The following is a 21,906-nucleotide window of genomic DNA, read 5'->3' on the forward strand; positions in this document are numbered from 1 at the left end:
GCAATGATATCTTCACATCTCTAAGGCGCAAAAAAGTTCAAAGTCCGGCTAAAAAGTTCAAGGAATTGTTCAGTCTGTGTCAGAGTCACTTTCGAGGAGATAGAATCGTCGTTTCCGAGGTTTAACCATGTTTGTTTTTTAATTTCGGCGTTGGATCGCTCGAGCAAAGTGTTAAGCTGGGTCGGCTCGTAATTTTCGATTTCCTTGGCAATTCCCTTCTCTAAACACCACTTTTTCCAAACCGACAACCAAAAAGCAGTGCTTTTTCCAGTGTTTTCGTTGTTTTTCAGCTGCGGTGGCGAAAGAAAACCTACTTAAAACGCCGGCCATTGCTTCGCTCGCAAATTTTCAAATTTTGTTGCGACATCCAAGGCTCACATTTGATTAGCTATCTGTGAGTTTTTTTGATTATTGACCAATCAGAATGCCTGATTTGTTACTTTCTTTGCACTGATCATGAGTCAACCCTCTTCTGCCTTGAATTAACTCTCGTATGCACTGAATTACCTGAAAACTGCATTTATATTAACCAATCAGAACTGAGTAATTCTTCCATGTATATTATTAGGGCTGAAGTCATACGCGTGATTTCAAAATCAGGACTTGGTCAGTTCAAATATTTTATTGATGCAGTATTGAGCCGGTTTGTAAATAAAAAGCGGAACCCGAAAAGCTTTTACGTCTAATTTTGTATGCAAAACGGAAAGACTTTGACGTCATGTGTCAAAAACTCAGTCAAGCATATCAAAGGAAAGACAAGTTTCATCCAAGAAATTCAAGAAGACCTCAATACTCAGAAAAAGAGATAGGCTTTAAACTTCAATCCTCGTCGTCTGACTCAATAATGTAAGCCCTTCGTTTCTTCTGTGGAGAAGAAATTAAAGGTGCAGCCTGAAAAGCTGGCTGAAAACCAGGATTGGAGCCCATGGCCTGATGCATCTAGCCTTGTTGTTGGACGTGATACATAGGAACCAGAGGAGTTCGTTTATGTCGGACTGCAATCTCTTGATTTGAGGCTTCATTTGCAGTGTTTTGGTGGGAGACCAAAACTCATGCTGTGGTACGTCAGCTTCTCATTCGTCCTGAGACAGGAGGCCATGGATTTCATTATATTGCCGATGGTGTTTTGTCCCATTCGACCTTTGGTGTACCAAACATTTGCTGATTTAGGAAGATTTATGATGCTTAGATAGAGTGGCCCTGTGTTCTTCATTCCTTCGGGTCGCTCGGACAACCAAAGCTGGAATAGCTTCACTGGATCGCTTTTTCCACCATCGGTGCTGAACATTGCTTGTGGTGTTTTTCTTCGCCTGATGGTGAGACCACCGATCTGTATTTTAGTGGGACCTTCCCGGAACTCAACAACTTCAGTTCCATCTTCTGGCTGTCTTATAATTACGTCTTCCACGTATGCGTCGTAGTGTTCTTGGCGACCACGAAATCCCAGTTGTTCAGTCAAGTTTTTGAAGTTGACATTGGTCAAGACCTTTCCATTAAAATCACCCAACTGACCCTTTTTCCCACAGGGCTGACTCTTCTTTTTGAACACAAAATCAAGAAATAACGTGTTGAAACAGTTTTTTGAACACATTCTGTATTTGTTCTCCTCATTTCGCCGAAAACCTTTTGATAATTGTCCTGGAAAAATTATAAACCAAAGTTAGCCTATTATACCTTTGTTATGAAATTTTTTTTAGCTAAAAACAAATTCACGTTTATAACTGGCCTTGTAAATGGCTCGTGTCGCAATGTATTTCGAATACTTTCAGTCTAGAAGGGAAAAAGAACTCAACGACCAATTGCGAAAATTGAATACTACAAAGAAGTAATAGTGACTCACAAAAGAAACAAACAAAATTCATCAACCGCAGAAAACGCGCAAGAGTCAGGCAATATTGACTACGAGTGGGTAGCAGGCGAATTTTTGGGCACTAAATGAAAATAGACGAGGCGGAGAAACCATTTTTTTGCACCAGCCATGCGCGCCTTACGTGCCCGATATCGTTTTAATCCCAGAGTTCCATCGGGTACCAAAATATTAATTTGCTTTTCTTTTGATGCCAATTTTTATTCAAACTTTTTATTTTTCATTCTCGATCTACAATTTTTCTTACAAGTGCAGATATATTTACTAGACACCCTTAAGAGGTGATTTTATCACTGAAAATGCGATTATTACATCAATCTCTTTTATAGGAGTCTTTTTTTTCCTCAGCAAGCTTCCTTCTAATCCTCTTTTATGACTCATTGTGGCAACGGCAGCTTTAAAACTAAACAAGCATATATTTGTCGCAACCAGCTGTTTATTCCAGTGTTCAGATCAATTTAACTTCAAATAAGCATTAAAAGTTAATTCCTTTGGCAAGCACACTAACATCGGTAATATCTTTGTCTGACTATATGATAAGGAAACTCTCTTTCGTTAGTTTTTGAATGACAGCATAAGCAGTTTCAGCGGTATATTAAATATACTGCCATTCTTTTGGGCAAGTTAATTAAGTGCAATCATTATCCCTGTATTGTGGTAGATTCTGAATTCCAAAAAAGCTTCGTGAAACGAGTTCAAGGAAAAAGGAGTGAAAGTTAGGAACATTTAATCACTCGGACTTGTTAGACATAGGATGAATAAAACTTGAGGACAACTTAAACAGAGACCAGCATTAAACTGGATACATCAACTATTTCAAAAGTTGACATTATTCTTGTCGTGAGGTTATCTATGATAGCAACCACAAAAATATTTCGTTTTAGTAAACGCCAATTGCACAACGACGATCACTGAAACCCCATTTCCTACATAACATCTCAAATAAGAACCTCCTCACTATTGTTTACACGTTTGAAGTACATCAAAAAACTATTTGTTGTGTCAAAAAAGCCTTTTTTTGTGCTTAACTTGTCATGTACATCACGTATGAAATAGGAATAAGAAGCAAATATTTAAAGACATCTTTAAGATTAATTTTTCATGTTGCAACAAACAATCCCTCTTTATTTCGCTTGCGAGTAGGCACTCAATACTATGGTTTCAATCGAATTACTTTGCCTGTAAATACGTTTGGGACTTTGAGCCACACGACTCGAGGAACGCCGTGCCGCAATGCAAATAATGGTAACCTGGAACCATCGAAGGCCTATGTTTACACAACCTAGTTTATAAAATAATTCAAATAGTACATACGCGCGCTCTGATTGGCCATAAAACCATTTTATATGAGCGTATGTAAACACGGTTTTCGTTCCTCTTTCATTAGTTATTTTATAAAAGAAATGTAAAATGGTTTCCGTGTTTACATAGCCTGATGTAAACACTTGGGAGGTTGGGAGAACACTCGATAAGCTGGAAACCACTCCGCTTTGCGTCGTGGTTTCCTACTCTTATCTCGTGTTCTCCCAACCTCCCGCGTGTTTACATCAGGCTATGTAAACACGGAAACCATTTTACATTTCTTCATTCATTAATAGGGTGTCAATAAAAGGTCCGTATCATTTGTGTAAGGTTGAGCCTTGATTAATCATCAGCCTCAGCAAGCTGAAATAAAGAAGGTTTAAGCCTAGAGAGTAAAACCCATGACAATCAGTCCGGCAGTTTCAATGCATATAACTATTCAAAATTAATGCATGGCCACAGATGCAAACTTATGTTAAAATATTTTAATTAAACTGTGTAATTAATACCATTTTGTGGCTCTTTTATATCCGTTTCGTCTCCGACAAAACGAGAAACGTAACAAAAGGAAAGCAAGAAATTACGTGTTCAAGCAATTTTTTGCTGTTTCTTTTACTTTCTCTATTTTGTCTCTCCCTTTCGCCAAAACATTTTTGGAGGGTTAGACGTCTTGTCCGCGAAAAAAGAAGGAAAGATCAGTTTGATATCAAGTAAGCTTTCATGTATACGGCAGGTGACTGAATTTCTTCATGTCATAATTCCCCTGAACGACTCGCCATTCTCCTTCGATAACCAGAGTTATATGACTGTGCTTAAGTGACCATGATAATCTATTGATCGAGAGGGAAAATGAAGGAATGGATACCTAGAAACTATCAACACTCGATAAAAATATTTAACAACTATTTGCCGAAGATGAAATGAATATTGTTGAATAATTCCCGACAAGAAGTCGAGTTAAAAGCTACACCATGTTAAACCTACCTAACTGCATTTATTATTTATGAACCTACGATCATTCTTGATTGCTGCTAAGTAATTCTTTCAAGCTCTCCAAACTTCCTGCGTGCATCGTATATTAATGACCGCTCACTGACGCACACAGCTGTTGCTAAAAATACCCTGTCAAAAATTTACCAACGGAGGATTAGCTGACAGAAAACCAGACGAAAGATTTAATCGCTAAAAGATGCGTCAATCCCTCCTTTAACAAAAGTTATTCCTTAGGGAATTTTCTTTCTGGATCTCTATGATGATTTAGTACCTTGATGATTAAACAAGAACATGTTTGTCGCAACCAGCTGTTTCAGCTTAATGTCAAATCAGCACTGAAAGTGAATTCCCTTGACAAACACAAAGACTTGGGCTATATTTTTTGTTTTACAATACGATATGGGACTCCTAACTCTTAAAAGATCTATTTTATCACTTCTATAATGGGTGAAATAACCACGTCGTTTTTAGGCCGATAATTAGATGGTACGATATTGAAGCAAATTCTGAGCTTATTCAAAAGCTTTGAAAACGACTCAATAAAATCCAAATAAGGAACTTAGGGACAGCAATCAATCACTCGGAAATGGAGGAAATAAAATCCGTAAAACTCAGAGACAACCTAAAAATATACCAGCAACAAATTGATCATATGGTGACCTCTTTACAAATGATGCGAAACTTGTTTTTCGCCGTTGCTAATATAGTTTCATCACATCGCTCCATCTGTAAAAAAAAATCCGTAACAAACAGAGATGATCAATTTTATTTCATATACTTTCATAACCTTGAGTTAAATAAACAAAAACTTCTTCACATAAGCTGTAAGGATATTTTTCTGATCACAAAACAAACAAATTCAAGACTTAAATTGAAGCGTCTCTTTTGGCAGTAGGCATGGCGTCAACGTTAAGCGCTTTCTTTTAATTGGGAAAGCTAACTGAAATAGTTTTAGCACAACACACAACATCAGCTTCAAACACATCTCTCTAAAACTTTTCTTCTAAGTTTTATCTGATGCCATCAGATTGCGAAGAGGAGAAAACATGAAAGTAAAATGTTTGCATATGTTTTCTTCGATTCTGACATCTTGTATTTTAGCATAGCGGCAAGAAACCATATTTTTGAAAACACATAGCTAAGGTTACCTAGTCTGTCGTTAAATTGTTCTCGGAGATATAAAGACTATCGAAAACAGCCTGTGCAACTATTCTATTGAGCGACTTATTTGTTTCTATCCAATAACTTATTTAACGACTGCGCTCTAATAAAAATCGTGACTTAATAAGTCCGCTTCAAAAGTCTGAAGAACAACTCGAGGAAAATCTAAGTCAGCAAAGAGCTTCTTTCAGTGTCTGCTTCACTGCTTTTCTCACTTCACTAATCTTCCAGCAATAAAGAAACGGGTTTAACGTCGAGTTAAAGCAAAATAAAGTAGCTACTACTTTCCGTGTGACCAGTAAGAGTAATGAATAATTTTTAGTAAGAGCGATCACAATTCCTACTGTATATACTGGTACATAACAAACAACCAATACTAACTGCACCCACAGTGCACTGTATACTGCCTTTCTAAATCGCGCCATGTTCAGTGCATTTGTTTGGCTCAGCTGTTGTTGATCTCGTACTTGTGCCTGGTGATATCTGAGAGTGCAAAAAATCTTTGTGTACGATGCGACTGATATTACCAGGCAAAATGATATAACTAGGCAACCGTACCAAAAGGTTATAGAGTGATGAAACAATTCACTTAAAGAGGCGACAAGGTTAAAAACCCAAAAGGCAGTTACAATAATATACGTGCGCTTCAAAGTTACAATTTGCTTGTATCTTAGTCCCAACAACAGGGCGAGAAGTCTGTCCACGCTTATGGCCGTCATCGTCATCAAAGACACTAAAAACAATACATAGCCTGTGATGTAAGCTGCGTCCCTTACGTATCGACAAAGACTCCAGTGTTCTTGAACCACAGACATCATATATGCAGCATTGAGAGGCTGGGCAACAAGACCAACCAACAGATCAGTTGTTGCCAGACAACGATACAGGAGTTTGGACGGCGGATGCAAAGAAGATTCCTTGTGAAGGGCTACAAGAATAAGAAAATTTCCCGCAAATGCTGTGATGGAGAGGAGAATGTAAACTGCCAAGAAGAAAATTGATAGTTGTTGTTGAAGCCCACCCATCAAAGAGGGAGAGCATTGCAGTTCTTGAAATGATTTCGTGTGACTTCTACCGCTACTGAAATTTGTTGTCGACATAATTCTGTCCTCAGCGTTTCCCTTTTCTTGTAGGTTTCTGTTCTTGCAGCGAAAAATGGCAGCAAGGATTACTGAAGCCTAACTTCCTAACTAACAATCGCATACAGACTTACTTATTTAAAATGCCATCAGGAAATTTTCTATTGGGTCAAAAAAATATTTTTTTCCCGGGAACCTTTGGGTGCCTCTGTCATGAGATAGCAATTTAAGGCAAATATAGAAACATCTGTTATTTCAGTGTTTTTACAGTGCGGCAAAGAGTCGCTCTTTGCCAGAATCAAATTCCATTATATTTGGATGCAAATCAAGGGTCCATTCCTTTCGTGTGAAGTTAAGACTTGAATCATTATCAGCTACGGAAAGCTAAAAATGCAAAAGCTCAAGCTGGCGATTTCAATTGTTCTGAGAGAAAAATTGAATTCGTGACAATCACCGAATGTACTACGTAGACTACACAACTATTCAAAATTAATGTACGGCCACACATACAAACTTGTTTGAAAATATTTCAAATTAACTGTGTATCTAATTACGCTTTGTACCCTTTTTTCTCTCCATTTCGTATCCGACTAGAACTAAAAAACAAAATAGTGACAGGATCAAGTTATCCCTTTAGCAAAACATTTTGTGCAACTGTAAAAGAAAAGTTATTCAATTTTTATTCCTGCGATTCTCTCAAGCAATTAACGATTGTACTTTGGTGATGACAGTTAGTTTCCAATGTTGAAGTAAACAGGATAATTTATTAATCGAGATGGAAAATAAAGGGATGGGCGCTCAAACCTTATCAACAGTCGCTGAAAAATTTACAATTGTTCTAGGAGAGGCTTCGTCTTTACCAACTCTGACACATATTTCAAACTCTCTAAGATTGCCTCGTGCTCTATATCGCACACTGAGGAACGAATAAGTTGTTAAGAAGACACCTGCTTGCCAAGACGTTTACATGATGATGTTTCTTTCGACGTTATACATATAAGTAAATACCCGTTTTTAGAAACCTTTCAAATTTGAAAATATATATCAAATAAACATATATTTTCTTTTGTGATGAGAAGACTTGTGACTTTTTGTGATGAGAAGAAAAAAAATATATAAACTATTTAATATATTTTTTTAAATAGCATCATTTTCGAAAATAGGTTTATATATATTTATATATCAACTTTAGATCCAGAATTTTTTTTATTTTTGGACGGGAAAATTGCTGATAGACAAACCAACAACTTGTCCAATTCTTTAATACAGAGTAGGACTTTATCCAGAAAATTCTCAATTTCTGCAGCTGGTCAAACTACTTAAAACGTTTGTGAGGGCTGCGACAAGTTTTTAATCTCAAACAATTTTAGTTTTAGTACAAATTAGCAATAAAAGGTAATTTCGTTGACAAACAGATAGACATCGGCTGTATTACTGTTTGATAGGAGAACTTTTTTTCACCTTTTTAAATGATGAAATAAGCAGTACATTAAGATAAGATGTCATCTGGAAATTTCATCAAATACTAAATTATTCATTTCGTAACATATTTACGTTTCTTTCAACTCTACGTTATTCATTTTAACTTTTGATCCGTTATTTTATTCATCGATGGGGAAAAAGCTGAGAAGCAAACCACACGAGTGCCTTCATTGTTAAAAAAATGCAACAACTTATTTGATTCTTGTGAAGAAGTTCTTTTTCCGCCAATTCTCCCTCTCATTAATCTCCACTTTAATTATTCCGAATAGCGACTGCAGCTTGAGTAGTAGGCGGTAATAAATGGGCAACACAGCGGTCATATGATTACGCATGCGCTTATAGACAGATAATTTGCCTTTGTAAACATTGAGAATCTAAATGATGCGTAATTTTTCTCAGTTTCTTAGGAAATTTCAAAGTTTCTAAGGCTCTAGGCTTACACACATTGTTGTTTTAAACTCAACCCGTGTTGTGCTATTTTGCACTTTCGTACTTTCTTTTACACTTTGCTTGGCGGCGTGATGAAGTCGTAAGCTTGGCCGTGCTGGCAAAGGTAGAAGAAAGGTTCTGTAATTTGCCTTCATCGTCGGAACAAGGCGTCTGCGTTAAAAATGATTTGAGATATCTCACAATAAAATAAGACCAAGATTTAAGATTTCCCCGAAAATTCTCTTTCAGCTGTATTACGCATTCAGTTTGGAATAGTTGGGAATTTAACATTTCCTTCTTCACTTCACGCGATACACGCATTTGAAAATCCCTCCTAATCTTTTCAAAACACGTGCATGCGCAGTGTTTGACCGCTGTGTTTAAATGGGCCGCTGTTAGCTGTTTACCTCAATCTGTAAAATTTACTTCGAGTACAAACTAATTAGTACTAAAGTCAAATCCCTTGGCAAACATACAGACATCAGCTATATTACTGTTTTCAAAACAATAAAGAAACTCGACTGCGACTTTTTTTAAGTAATGAAATAAGCAGTATATTTAGATATACTGCTATTTCTAGGCCCGATAATCAATTGGAAATATTCTTGCTCTATTTTGGTCAATTCTGAATTCAATAAAACTTTGTGAAACGACTTGAAAGAAATATAGGGAAGAGTTTGGGACAGTTAATCGCTCGGAAATTGTAAACAAAGAATCAACATCACTTGGAGACAACTGAAAAATACACCATGAACAAACTGAATATAAAGCGACACTTTCTATCGAATATTTTTAAAAGTCGATAATTTCTTTCATTCAATATTCCTTTTTTCTCTTAAGCGTATAATTTCAGCAAAAAGATGAACCTGAAAGAGAACTTTGTAATAATCGTTCTTGCTTCAATTTTGTTCCTTACACTTTCTTTTAATAACAAACGTGAGAGTATGATCATGCACGCGCACATCTTTTCTTAGAATATGAATCGATCTATTCATGATAATTTGTGGTATCATTAAAACTATTTTTAAAAATTTATGGTTAGTTTTTCCATAGTCTTCCCTTTAGTTGTTAAGGTGCGAAAAAAAAAAATACAAACGAAAGACCTCGAGCAAACATATACATCATAGTACAGCTGATTGACGAGAGTTCCCTATCAGTCAGTTTTGAACTTTGTTGCCGACATTGTTCTGTATTCGTTTCCTTTTTCTTGCACTGAGGCAACTGGCAACGAAACGTATTTCGTTTAAACAGCATACGCCGGGCGACGATGACTGAAACTTCCTTCAATAACCACATAAATACTTTCTCATCGGCGTTTGCTCATTGCTCACACAGATGATATGGACACTTGATTAGCTCTCTATCGATGAAAGTTTATCAGGAAACGTGACCAAAATAGGAACAAGTTAGTTATAAGAGTCAAACGCACAGACAGACATCTTTGATACTATTAGCATTTCACAATTATTTTAAACGCCGTCTTCTCAGGTACGTAGAAATTCACCTTTAGCTGAGCGGAGAAGATGGAATCTTACGTTTAATCTCGGAAAATTAGGGGTTTTGAAAAGAATTTAATAAGAGAAGGTTAGTGTTTATTTAAATCCATGCATCCACTTACACAATGTTTGTTTTATGATATCATTATCAATGACATTTTCAAACATTCATAAGCAATATGGATATTTTTCTAATGACAAAACAAGTTCAAGTTTGCAACTGTTTATAACAACGACAAGAGAGTTGCCAGGAGATGAGGACAATGTACACAGCACAGAGAGAAATTGTAGGTTGATGCGACTCATCTACTAAACAGGTAGATAAAGCCATTATTTCTTTCGCTTTCTTACAATAACATTCATGAGAGTATAATTTACGTCAAGAGATTAGAAGAGATTGTATATTCTCTTGTGCACGTTCATCTTTCCTTCGATTAATAATTGATGCATTCGAAATAACGTTTAGTAGCATGTAAAATTATTATTTAAAAGTTTTGGTTTGTGTCTTCATCGCCTTCCATCTATTTGTTTTACGTGACTAGCAAAAAAAATTATCGACAGACCTCGAATAAGCCTGAGAATTTAACTCGCATGCGTTCTCTATTACTATAACTCGAGGAAGGTCTAACTCCATGGACAGCAAAGTGCTTGTCTGATTGTCTGCTTCATTCCTTTTCTCACTTCACTAATCTTCCAGCAGTAAAGAAACGGGTTTAACGTCGAGTTAAAGTAAACTAAGATGGTTGTCATTTGCAATGTGACGAATAAGTGTGATGAGTATGCTGTACCATTAGTGACTACAACTCCCACTATAAAGCATGGTGTATAGCAAACAACTAATGCTAACTCTACCCACAGTGCACTGTGTACTGCCTTTCTGTATCGTGCCATGTTTAGTACATTTAGTTGGCTCGGCTGTTGTTGAATATGATTTTGTACTTGTGCCTGATGATGTCTGAGAGTGCGTAAAGTCTTTGTGCACGAGGCGAGCGAAATAAGCAGCGAAAGTGGTACCAATATCAAGGCATACAAAGCGGTTATTCGCTGATCGAAAATGGTGCATAAAGAGGCGACAAGACATAAAACCCAAAAGCTAGCTATAATGATATAAATGCGCTTCAAAGTTACAATCTCTTTGTATCTCAGCCCCGACAACAGGGCGATAAGTCTGTCCACGCTTATTGCTGCCATCGTCAGCAAAGAAACTCCACATAATACTGAGCCTGTGATGTAGGCTGCATCCCCTGCGTAACGACAAAGACTCCAATGTTCGTGAACCACCGACATCCAATAAGTAACACGGAGAGGCTGAGCAACAAGACCAACCAACAGGTCAGTTGTTGCCAGACAACAATACAAGAGTTTGGACGGTGGGTGGAGGGAAGATTCTTTGTGAAGGGCAACAAGGATAAGAGAATTCCCAAGAAATGTTGTGATGGAGAGGAGAATGTCAACTGCTGCGAAAGTAACTGATGCTGATCGAAGCCCACCCACCAAAGAGGGGGAGCATAGCATTTCTTCAGTTGTTTTCGTCTGTGTTCCACCTCTACTGAAATTTGTTGTCGACATAATTCTGCATTCGTTTCCTCTGTTCTTGCAACGAGAAATATTTTGTCCAAACAGGACTCACCGAACGATGAGAAATGAAACCTTCCTTCGATAAACACATTAAGACTTCCTCACTAGCGTTTAATTATTTAAAATGTAATTAAGTGCAAACATTATCCGCCGTATTGTGGTAAATTCTGAATTCCAAAAAGCTTCGGGAAATATGAGTTCAAGGAAAAAGGAGTGAAAGTTAGGAACAGTTTAGCACTCGGAGTTGGTAGATATAGGATCAATAAAACTTGAAGACAACTTAAAAATAGACCAGCATTAAACTGGATATATTAAATATTTCAGAAGTTGACAATATTCTTGTCATGACGTAATTTGTGATAGCGACTAGAGAAATATTTCGTTTAAACACCAATTGCACAACGACGACTAATAAAACCCCATTTCTTACATAACATCTCAAATAAAAACTTCCTGACTACAGTTTACACGTTTGAAATACGTCAGAAAATTGTTTGCTGTGTCAAAAAAGCCTTTTTTGTGCCTAGCTTGTCTTGTATATCACGTATAAAATAGGAATGAGAGGCAAATATTGAAAGACATCTTAATTAAGAATTTGTTCATGCTTAGCGTGCGTATATCGAGTTATGGATGCGCCCGGGAAGTTTGAAGAGCACAAAAAAGACATAAGAGTAGCTCGAGACGCAGCCGAGAGCAACTCTAGCTTTTTGAGTGCTCCTCAAACTTCCCAAGTGCATCTATAACTCGATATACACACAGCTAAAAGCATGAGCAAATTCTTTTATAACAGAGCGACAATGAACAAAAAATGCTCACGCCATGTTATTTACCCACGGGCGTGCGGAAATAAAGATTTTCTTCATAGCGGCTCAATAGGACTTACATAGGGCAAGCACACGCGTTATGTTCTACGATAATTTTTTTCATGATGCAACAAACAATCCCGCTTTACTTAACCTGCGAGAAGAAACTCACCATTAAGGCTTCAATACGAGTTACTTCGGCGCTTGAGTAAGTTTGAGACTTTTAGTAACACGACTCGGGGGCGAAGGAACGCCGAGCCGCAGTGCCAAAAATGGGAACCTGGAACCATCTTAGGCCGATGTTTATACGACCTAGTTTCATCGATAGGGTGTCAATCAAACGTCCATATCATTTGTGCAAGGTTGACCCTTGAATCATTATCAGCATCAGCAAGCTGAAAATAAGGAAGATTTAGGCTAAGGATGTCAATCCTTGACAAACTTTTTGACTTGGAAAAATCATGAGCCAAAATTAGCCTTTGTTATGAAATTTTTTCTGCCAACGTCTTGTCCGAGAAATGTGGTAGGTGTCTGAATCTCTTCATGTCATAGTTCCCCTGAGCGACTCGCCATTCTCCTCCGATAACCAGGATTATATGGCTTTGCTAAAGTGAATATGATAATCTATTGATTGAGAAGGAAAATAAAAAATGGATGCTTTTAAAAAAACTATAAACAATCGACAAAAATATTAAGCAATTATTCGCTGAAGATGAAAAGAATATTGTAATTCTCGAGACGAAGTCTAGTTAAAAACTACACCTTGTTAAACCTACATAAACAGCATTTATTATTTATGAACCTACGATCATTCTTGGTTGCGTGTTAAGCCAACTCCCACGTGACTTTCAAGCTCTCCGAACTTCCTGCGTTCATCGTATGTTAATGACCGCACACAGACGCACGAAGCAATTGTTAAAAGTACCCTGTTAAAGATTAGTAGAAATTAGTTAACCACCACAGATACGCCGCCTCGTTTTAAGTTTGGGGTCAAATCAAATTTCTTTTTTGCCGAATAATTACTCTGTATCGATTCAACATTTTATGCCGGCTTCAAATCAGTCATTTCTTAACCAAAAAGATGCGTCAATTCTTATTTTAACCAGAGATCTTTCCTTGGGAATTCTCTTTCTAATTCTCTTTGATAATTCAGTACAGCGAAGGCAGCTTTAAAACTAATTAAACAATAACATTTTTGTCGCAACTAGTTGTCAGTTTAATTTCCAATAAGCATTGAAAGTGAATTCCCTTGACAAACACAAAGACATGGGCTATATTTTTTGGTTTACAATACGATATGGGACCCCTAAGTCTTAGATGATCTATTTTATGACTTATTTAATGGGTGAAATAAGCATGTCGTTTTTTAGGGCGATAATTAGATGGTATGGTATCGAAGCAAATACTGAGCTTATACAAAATCTTTAAAAAGACTCGATAAAAAGGTTTGTGGAACTTAGAAATAAAATCCATAAGACTCAGAGGCTGCCTAAAGATTCACCAGCAACAAACTGGATATATGGTGACATCTTTAAAAAATGATGCGGAACTCGAATTTCGCCGTCGCCAATATAATTTCAGAACATCGATCGATCTCGAAGAAAATTCTGTAACAAACAGAGATGGTCAATGTACATAACTTCTTCACATAAGCTTTACGGATATTTTTCTGATCAGAAAACAAACAAATTGGACCATCTCTTTTTGCAATATGGCGTCAACATCAACGTCAAGCGCTTTATTTTAATTATAGCAAAACTAGCTGAAGAAGTTTTCTCGCAACAGACAACATCGGCCTCAAACACATCTCTTAAACTACTCTTTGAAGTTTTATCTGATACCTTCATATTGCTAAGAGGAGAAAACATGAAAGTAAAATGTTTGCATATCTTTTCTTCGATTATGACATCTTGTATTTTAGCATAGCGGCAAGAAACCTTATCTATGAAAACACATAGCTAAGGTTACCTAGTCTGTCGTTAGATTGTTCTCGGAGATATAAAGACTATCGACAACAGCCTGCGCAACTATTCCATTGAGCCACTTATTTGTTTTTATCCTAAAACTTATCTGACGACTGCTCCCCAATAATAATCATGACTTAATAAGTCTGCTTTGAGGGTCTGAAGAACCATTAAAGGCAGACCTATTTCAGAAAAGTGCTTCTTTCAGTGTCTGCTTCACTGCCTTTCTCACTTCACTAATCTTCCAGCAATAAAGAAAAGGGTTTAACGTCGAATTAAACGAAAGTAAAATAACTGCTCCTTTCCATGCGAAGACCAAGAGTAAAGAATATTTTTTTGGTAAGAGTGATCACAATTCCTACTGTATATACTGGTACATAACAAACAACTGATGCTGACTACACCCACAGTGCACTGTAAACTGCCTTTCTGAATCGCGCCATGTTCAGTGCATTTATTTGGCTCGGCTGTTGTTGATCTGATACTTGTGCTTGATGATATCTGAGAGAGTGAAAAATCTTTGTGTACGATGCGAGTGATATTACCAGGCAAAATGCTGTAACTAGGTAGCCGTACAGAAAGATTATACGGTGATCAAAAATTCCACATAAAGAGGCGACAAGGGTAAAAACCCAAAAGGTAGTTACAATAATATATATATATATATGCGCTTTAAAGCTACAATTTGTATCTCAGCCCCGACAACAAGGCAAGAAGTCTGTTCACGCTTATGGCCGTCATCGTCATCAAAGACACTAAATACAATACAGAGCCTGTGATGTAGGCAACGTCAAGTGCGTACTGACAAAGGCTTCAGTGTTCCTGAACCAAGGACATCCAATTTGTAGCATAGAGAGGCTGGGTGATTAGACCAAACAACAGATCAGTTGTTGCCAGACAACGATACAGGAGTTTGGACGGCGGATGCAAAGAAGATTCCTTGTGAAGGGCAACAAGAATAAGAGAATTTCCAGAAAATGCTGTGATGAAGAGGAGAATGTTAACTGCCAAGAAGCAAATTGATGATTGTTGTTGAAGCCCACCCACCAAAGAGGCACCAAAGAGGGAGAGCATAGCAGTTCTTGAAATGATTTCGTGTGACTTCTACCGCTACTGAAGTTTGTTGTCGACATAAATCTGTCGTCGGCGTTTCCTCTTTCTTGCAGGTTTCTGTTCTTTCAACGAAAAATTGCAGCAAGGATAACTGAATCCTTACTTCCTAACTAACAATCGCATCAAAACTTGCTTTATTTAAAGTTATTTTTTCCGGAAACCTTGGGGTGCCTCTTTTATGAAATAGCAACAAACGGCAGGTATAGAAACATCTGTTAAGTTGGCGTTTTTAAAAAGAGAGTCGCTCTTTACCAGAATGAAATTTCATTATAATAGGATGCTAATCAAGGGTCCATATCTTTTGCGAAAAGGTAAGACTTGAATCATTTTAGCTACGGAAAGCTAGACCAGAGCTTAAAACAAAATAGTAACAAGATCAAGTTATCACGCTAGCAAACTATTTTCTACAATTTTCTCTTTCACTTTAAATTGTTGATTGTTGTTTTGTTGATTTATTTGATTTATTTTTGTTTCTGTGACGGCAGGAAGACGCGAGTTCATTACGTTTGTTTAGTGTTGATAGTTCGGGTCGGCAGATGATTAGGGATTTTTCTTTGAGGCAGAGATTACATCTTTTACTTGAGCTGTTGTACGGCGAGTGTGATGAGAGAATGTGCCAGGAAATAGAGTGTTCGATGTTGTTGTCTTTGCGGGTCCAGATGTGCTAGCTGAGTTCGGTGGAGTTTCTGTTTTTAGCGCGGGGGAATGATGCGTTGTGGTTTCTGTATCTTGTTTTGAAGTCTTTCTCATATATATGTTAGATTATATTGTATAGAAGCGATGGTAAAGATTATTCTCATTAAATCCCCTGATAAGTGGGCAACCACGAAACAGACCTGTAGGGATGGACTTGTAGTTTATTTGTCTTTTTCCTCCCACAATATATACATCGCTCTACTCCTATGTATTGAGCACTGTTTTATGAAAGTCAAATTTTTACACTTTATATATATTCGTTGTTTTATTTTTGGACGGGAAAATTGCTGATAGACAAACCAACAACTCGTCCAGTTCTTTAATACAGAGAAGTAGTTTTAGTTTCATTGATAAGCTGTCAATCGAATGTCCATATCATTTGTGTAATGTTGACCCTTGAATCATTATCAGCCTCAGCAAGCTGAAAACAAAGAAGGTTTGAGCTAGGGATGTAACATCAATGACAAAAAGTCCAGCATTTCGAATGCATATAACGATTCAAAATTGATGTAAGGCCACCAATGCCGACTTATTTTAAAAATTTGAATTTAATAGTCTAATAAGTAACATTTTGTGGCTCTTTTACCTCAGTTTCGTCTCCCACAAGACGAATAATGAAACAAAAGAAACGCAAGAAACTACGTGTTTAAACAATTTTTTGCTGTTTCTTTTACATTCTCTATTTGTTCTCCTCCTTTCGCCAAAAAGTTTTTTTTAAGAAAACTGTCCTTGAAAATTTATGAGCCAAAGTTAGCCTGGTATACCTCTGTTATAAAATTTTTCTCTGCTAACGTCTTGTCGCGAAAATAGGAGAAAAATCGGTTTGATACCAATGAACGATCGATCAGCACTGGAGCAGCAACCATCTGAAACCGCATCCCACCCAGTCTTTAATAAAAACTGTGATGGTCAATTTTATTTTTTCGCTTTCTTATAATAACATTCATGGAGTATAATTTAAGTCAAGAGATTATAGAAGATTATATATTCTCTTGTGCACGTATATCTTTCCCTGGATTAATAACTGATGCTTAAAAATAAAGTTTTGTAGCATGAAAAATATTTTTTAAAAGCTTTGGTTGGTGTCTCTATTGCCATCCATTTATTTGATTTACGTGACTAGCAAAAAGTAATATCGACAGACCTGGAGGAATACTTTAATTGACAAGCGTTCTCCATCGGTCAGCTTTGCACTAAAAGTACTTATACGATTATGTATAACTCGACGATGGTCTAACTCCATGGGCACCAAAGTGCTTGTCTGATTGTCTGCTTCATTGCTTGTCTCAGTTCACTAAACTTCCAGCAGTAAAAAAAATGGGTTTAACGTCGAGTTAAAGTAAACTAAGATATTTACCATTGCGCGTGTGACGACTGAGTGTGATGAATATGTTTTACTATAAGTGACTTCGATTTCCACAATATATTGTGGTGTATAACAAACAACTAAAACTGACCGTACCCATTGTGCACTGCTTTTCCGTATCGCGCCGTGTACAGTGCATTTGGTTGGCTCAGCTGTTGTTGAATACGATCTTGTACTTGTGCCTGAAGATGTCTGAGAGTGCGAAAAATCTTTGTGAACGCGGCGAGTGAAATGAGCAATGAAAGTGGTATCAATGTCCACTTCGTTTTATAATTGTTGTTGTCTTCATATTGCGACGCAGTCTAATGAACAGTGGTCCACTTTTCTCGGCTTTAATTGCAGCAAGATATGTTTGTCTTGTCATCACCTGCTGAGCTTTACTTACCTAAAAAGATTGACATAACGAACTCCCAGCAACATTTACTATTCCAACAATGTTTGTACAGCTGTTAATCATGTCGTTAAAGTGTCAAAAAATGCTCTTAGGGGATCTAGCTGTCAACAATACACAAGATTAAATAAATAACTGAAGAGGAATTCCCCTAGAAGGCTGATGTTTCTTCAGGCGTTTTCCAGTCACGCCGAAAGCCACTTAGCGTTCATTTTAGCCGGAAGAAATTTTGAATGCCTGTTCCTGTTCACTATCACTTAAAACCTTCTTTCCTATTCTTATCTCAAAAAGACTTCCTCAATAGCGATAACCGTTTACAATGCGTGGGCAAACTACATGTATGTCGCGTAAATTCGAAACAAACAAAAGGATGTGTCTTTAAATTTTTTAACCTTATTTGCCTTAGGTATGATTTTGCTGTAAGTGACAAGCAAAGAGACATATACAAAATGCTTATTTTATGCTAAAACCCATTTCCTCTTAAATATTTAAAGGTCTTGAGGCTTTTCCACCCTTGGAAAACTGAAAATGAAAAAAATCAAGCCAAGACGTAAATCGTTTGAGGAGAAGGTTAAAAATGCTTATTTTATAGCGCTGCTAAAACCCTTTCTTTCTCAAAAACTGTAAATACCGTGATCGAATTTTGAAGTCAAAATAAGTTTTTTTAAATCAATACTCTTATTTCATTCCTATTCTAGAAACTTCCCCAGTATTTTTTCTCTATGATTTTAATCGAACCAGAAGCAGATGCGACAAAAAAGAAATGACAGGTAATGAAAAAACGCGCTTTAAACCAGCGTGTGCTTTATAAAATCTCACACCTCACAATTTCTTCGTTGGTAGTAATTAGCAATAAGAGGCAAGGACAATTAAATCTTTGCTATCAGCTAGAAACGATCCATCTCAGATGGAAACGAAGTCAACTCAGAGAAACTTTCGCTGATAAGGTAATGCTTGAGTGTTGCTATCAACTCTGTGCATTTGCTTCGGCAGACTCAAAATCTAAAGTGGAACTCTGCGGTGCATGTATATCTTTCATTCAATTAAGACTTGTTGTATTCATGATAGAGTGTGATAAGGTTGGTTTTTCCATTTCCTTCCCTTCAGTCGTCTTCGTGCGAAAAAGCAGACTTCGTAGAAGCCTCAGACAACAATTCAGTTTGCTATTTATCTCTCATCTATTCACATATCTGAATAGAGTTCTAAAGTGATAATCGTGAATCAATAAATATGCTTAGAATGTATAAATACGAGCATAATTTGAGGTAGATCTAACTTTATGAACAGCTAAATCCTTGTCTGATCGTTTGCTTTACTGCTTGTCTCACTTCACTTATTTTCCAGCAGTACAGAAACGGATTTAACGTTGAGTTTAAGAAAGTTGATGTGCCTGCTACACCCCTCATGATGACTAGGTACCATGAATAAGTTTTGCTTTGTCTGATTGCAATTTCCAGTAAACCATACGGAAAATAACAAACAACTAATGCCAACTGAACCCACAGCGCATTATACACTGCCTTTTTGTATTTTGTGGTATTCACTGCATTTGGTTGGTTCGGCTGTTGAACATGATCTCGTATTTGTGCATGATGATGACTTAGAGCGCAAAAAATTTTCGTGAACGACACAATTGAGATAACGTAGCATAATGGTACAACTGTAAGGCCATACCAAGTTGTTATACGGTGATCTAACTTGTAACATAAAGCAGCGACACTGGATAGAACCCAAAAGGTAACTACAACGATATATGTGCGCTTCAAAGTTACAATATGTCTGTATCTCAGCCCCAATAACAGGGCGAGAAGTCTGTCCACGCTTATGGCCGTCATTGTCAACAAAGACACCCCACATAATACGTGGCTTACGATAAAGGTCGCGGTACTTGTGTATCGACAAGGAATCCAGTGTTCACGAGCACTAAATATCCAGCTGGAAACAGCGAGAGGCTGGCTAATGAGGCCAACCAACAGATCAGTTGTTGCCAGACAACGATAGAAGAGTTTGGACGGCGGATGAAGGGAAGATTCCTTGTGAAGGGCAATGAGGATGAGAGAATTTCCAGCAAATGCTGTGATGGAGAGGAGAATGTTGAGTGCTGCGAAAGAAAGTGATTCTTGTTGAAGTCTACTCACCAAAGAGGGAGAACATAGGAGTTCTTCAAATGTTTTCGTCTGTGTTCTACCTGTACTAAAATTTGCTGTCGACATTATTCTGTCACTTGTTTCCTTTTTCTTACAGTTTATCTTTGATTGCAGCAAGAAATGTTTTTTCTGGACAACATTCGCGGAGCAACGATCACTGAGACCTTAATGACTTCTTTGATAATTTCAAATAAAACTTCTCTACAAGCCTGTCTTATTTACATTGCATCAGGATATGTCTTTCATGTCAAAGAAAAGTAAATGTTTTTTTCCTTGTAGCCGTGGAGGTGATCAGGTATTATTTATTTTTTTAAATTTTGTAATAAAAAATTATACTCTGAAAAGCCCCGCGGGGACGAGCCATCATTTCACAACACAATATTATTTTTTCACAACATATTTGAAAGACTATTAGAAACTTTGTCTTTTCAGGTAAAAATTCATTTACAGCTAAACGAAGAGGATGGGGTGTTACTCTCAATTTTGGAAGAAAGAGAGCTTTTGATAGATGTCTTTTGTCAATTTTCTTCTTTACACAGAATTTCGAATCGTTTGCAAGTAGCATAAACATCTCCTAAATTCATGAGCATTATGGACACTTTCTCATAACAAAACAAATTCGTTTGTACAGCAGGCCTTGTGACCGAGTCACACGGCAATAGGGCGTAATTAATGATTTGTGCAATTTTTTTTAGAAAAACAAAGACTTGATATTATTCTACCACTCTACCATCAAGAAACAGATACTTTCAACAGTTCAACCGTCATTACTCCTTAAAGTTTTAGCCCATACTTACATATTACTATGAAAGACAAGAATAAAATAAGGTCGTTTCGATTATGCGTTGTCGAAAAAAGTGTAAGGATAAGGGCCGCTACAGAGTGTGGTTACAGAGTTTCGATTAACTTTCTTTCATGATATGGAAGTAAAGAATATCAACAACGGCCTCAGCAATGATTTAATTGATTCTCTAATAATAACCGTGACTCAACCGTAAGTCAGTTTTGAAAGTTATGCCACGATTGCCGCACAAGAGGGATCTACGTATGTCCTTAGTATGATCTTCGTGTGTCCTCCATTTTAGTTCATGGACAGCAAAGTGCTTAGCTGATTGCTTGTTTTATTGCTTGTGTCGTTCCACTTATCTCCCGGCAGTAAACGATTGGGAAACAACTTTCTCTCGTGTTAACATTCACATGAAATGACTTCCTTGGTAGCTCATCATCAAAACATCTCCTTTTACACAGAAAAAACGGGAGGATTTTTTACTTGACAAAAGGTCACGTGTTTGCTAAGCGCATTTGTTTAATGTAGCTACTGAAGATATCTTAGGCTGAATAAGAAGCAAGGACATACGTAGACATATGTGCCATTTCTATCATCATTTCAGTATTGGATCAAGAAACTCTTTCCCAGGCTTCTTCGTAAGAGCACTATCTCAGAGGGGTAGAATGTAAAGAAAATACATAAAATTCGTTTCTTTGCGAAAACATTTTATCGTTTCTTTTTCTACTCCTTGAAAAAACAAATTTCTTAGGCAAATGATGGGATATTAAAAAAAGAATTGATACTTACCATTTTCTAAAAAAGTTACTATGTATGAAATTTTAGAGAAGAAAATCGCATTTCTTTTTGACAAGAGACATTGTTAACGCTACAAAATATTCTCCATCATCAGGCAGTTCAATGAAAAAGGGTCATTTCTTGCAGGTTAATTTGATTTTATGTTACGAGAGATTTTTTATTGTTTCCACAATACCTACTCGGCCAAGAGTAATTCACCTTCTTAACAAGATCTCCTTAAAAGTATTTCTCAGAAGCATTCTCTAATTTTATAGCGCTCTTACGAACTGCCTGCTCTGTGACAAGACATGTCAAGTTTTCTTCTGAGGTGTACGTGATGTTTCCCTGCTTTGGTGAATTAAATCATCCTTGTCACTAGCGTTTACTCCTTAAAAATGCAGCCACGAAATCCCTTTAAAGTGAAAAATATGACAACTTTTTTAGCGATCATTCACATTATTAAAAAAAGGAGACA

At 37.0% G+C, this 21,906-nt stretch overlaps 4 protein-coding genes across 4 annotated transcripts; all 4 read right to left on the reverse strand.

Annotated features, from left to right (window-relative positions):
* Positions 1-855: 855 nt before the first annotated feature.
* LOC149038065 (uncharacterized) lies at positions 856-1,902 on the reverse strand. Its single transcript, XM_089187492.1, has one exon. The coding sequence runs from the start codon at positions 1,589-1,591 to the stop codon at positions 1,019-1,021; it is 573 nt and encodes a 190-aa protein (XP_089043618.1). The 5' UTR covers positions 1,592-1,902; the 3' UTR covers positions 856-1,018.
* A 3,012-nt stretch (positions 1,903-4,914) lies between these two features.
* Positions 4,915-7,460, reverse strand: LOC149038066 (melanocortin receptor 4-like). The gene has a single exon (XM_089188552.1). It carries the CDS (start codon positions 6,421-6,423, stop codon positions 5,494-5,496), a length of 930 nt encoding a protein of 309 aa, XP_089044678.1. The 5' UTR covers positions 6,424-7,460; the 3' UTR covers positions 4,915-5,493.
* A 2,637-nt stretch (positions 7,461-10,097) lies between these two features.
* LOC149038067 (melanocortin receptor 4-like) lies at positions 10,098-11,806 on the reverse strand. Its single transcript, XM_089188553.1, has one exon. It carries the CDS (start codon positions 11,376-11,378, stop codon positions 10,434-10,436), a length of 945 nt encoding a protein of 314 aa, XP_089044679.1. The 5' UTR covers positions 11,379-11,806; the 3' UTR covers positions 10,098-10,433.
* Positions 11,807-18,997: 7,191 nt separating this feature from the next.
* Positions 18,998-21,223, reverse strand: LOC113678488 (melanocyte-stimulating hormone receptor-like). The gene has a single exon (XM_089186430.1). It carries the CDS (start codon positions 19,931-19,933, stop codon positions 18,998-19,000), a length of 936 nt encoding a protein of 311 aa, XP_089042556.1. The 5' UTR covers positions 19,934-21,223.
* Positions 21,224-21,906: the final 683 nt, after the last annotated feature.

This window comes from Pocillopora damicornis, chromosome 11 (assembly GCF_964200805.1).
Source record: "Pocillopora damicornis chromosome 11, jaPocDami1.2, whole genome shotgun sequence".
NCBI classification, from domain to species: Eukaryota; Metazoa; Cnidaria; class Anthozoa; order Scleractinia; family Pocilloporidae; genus Pocillopora; species Pocillopora damicornis.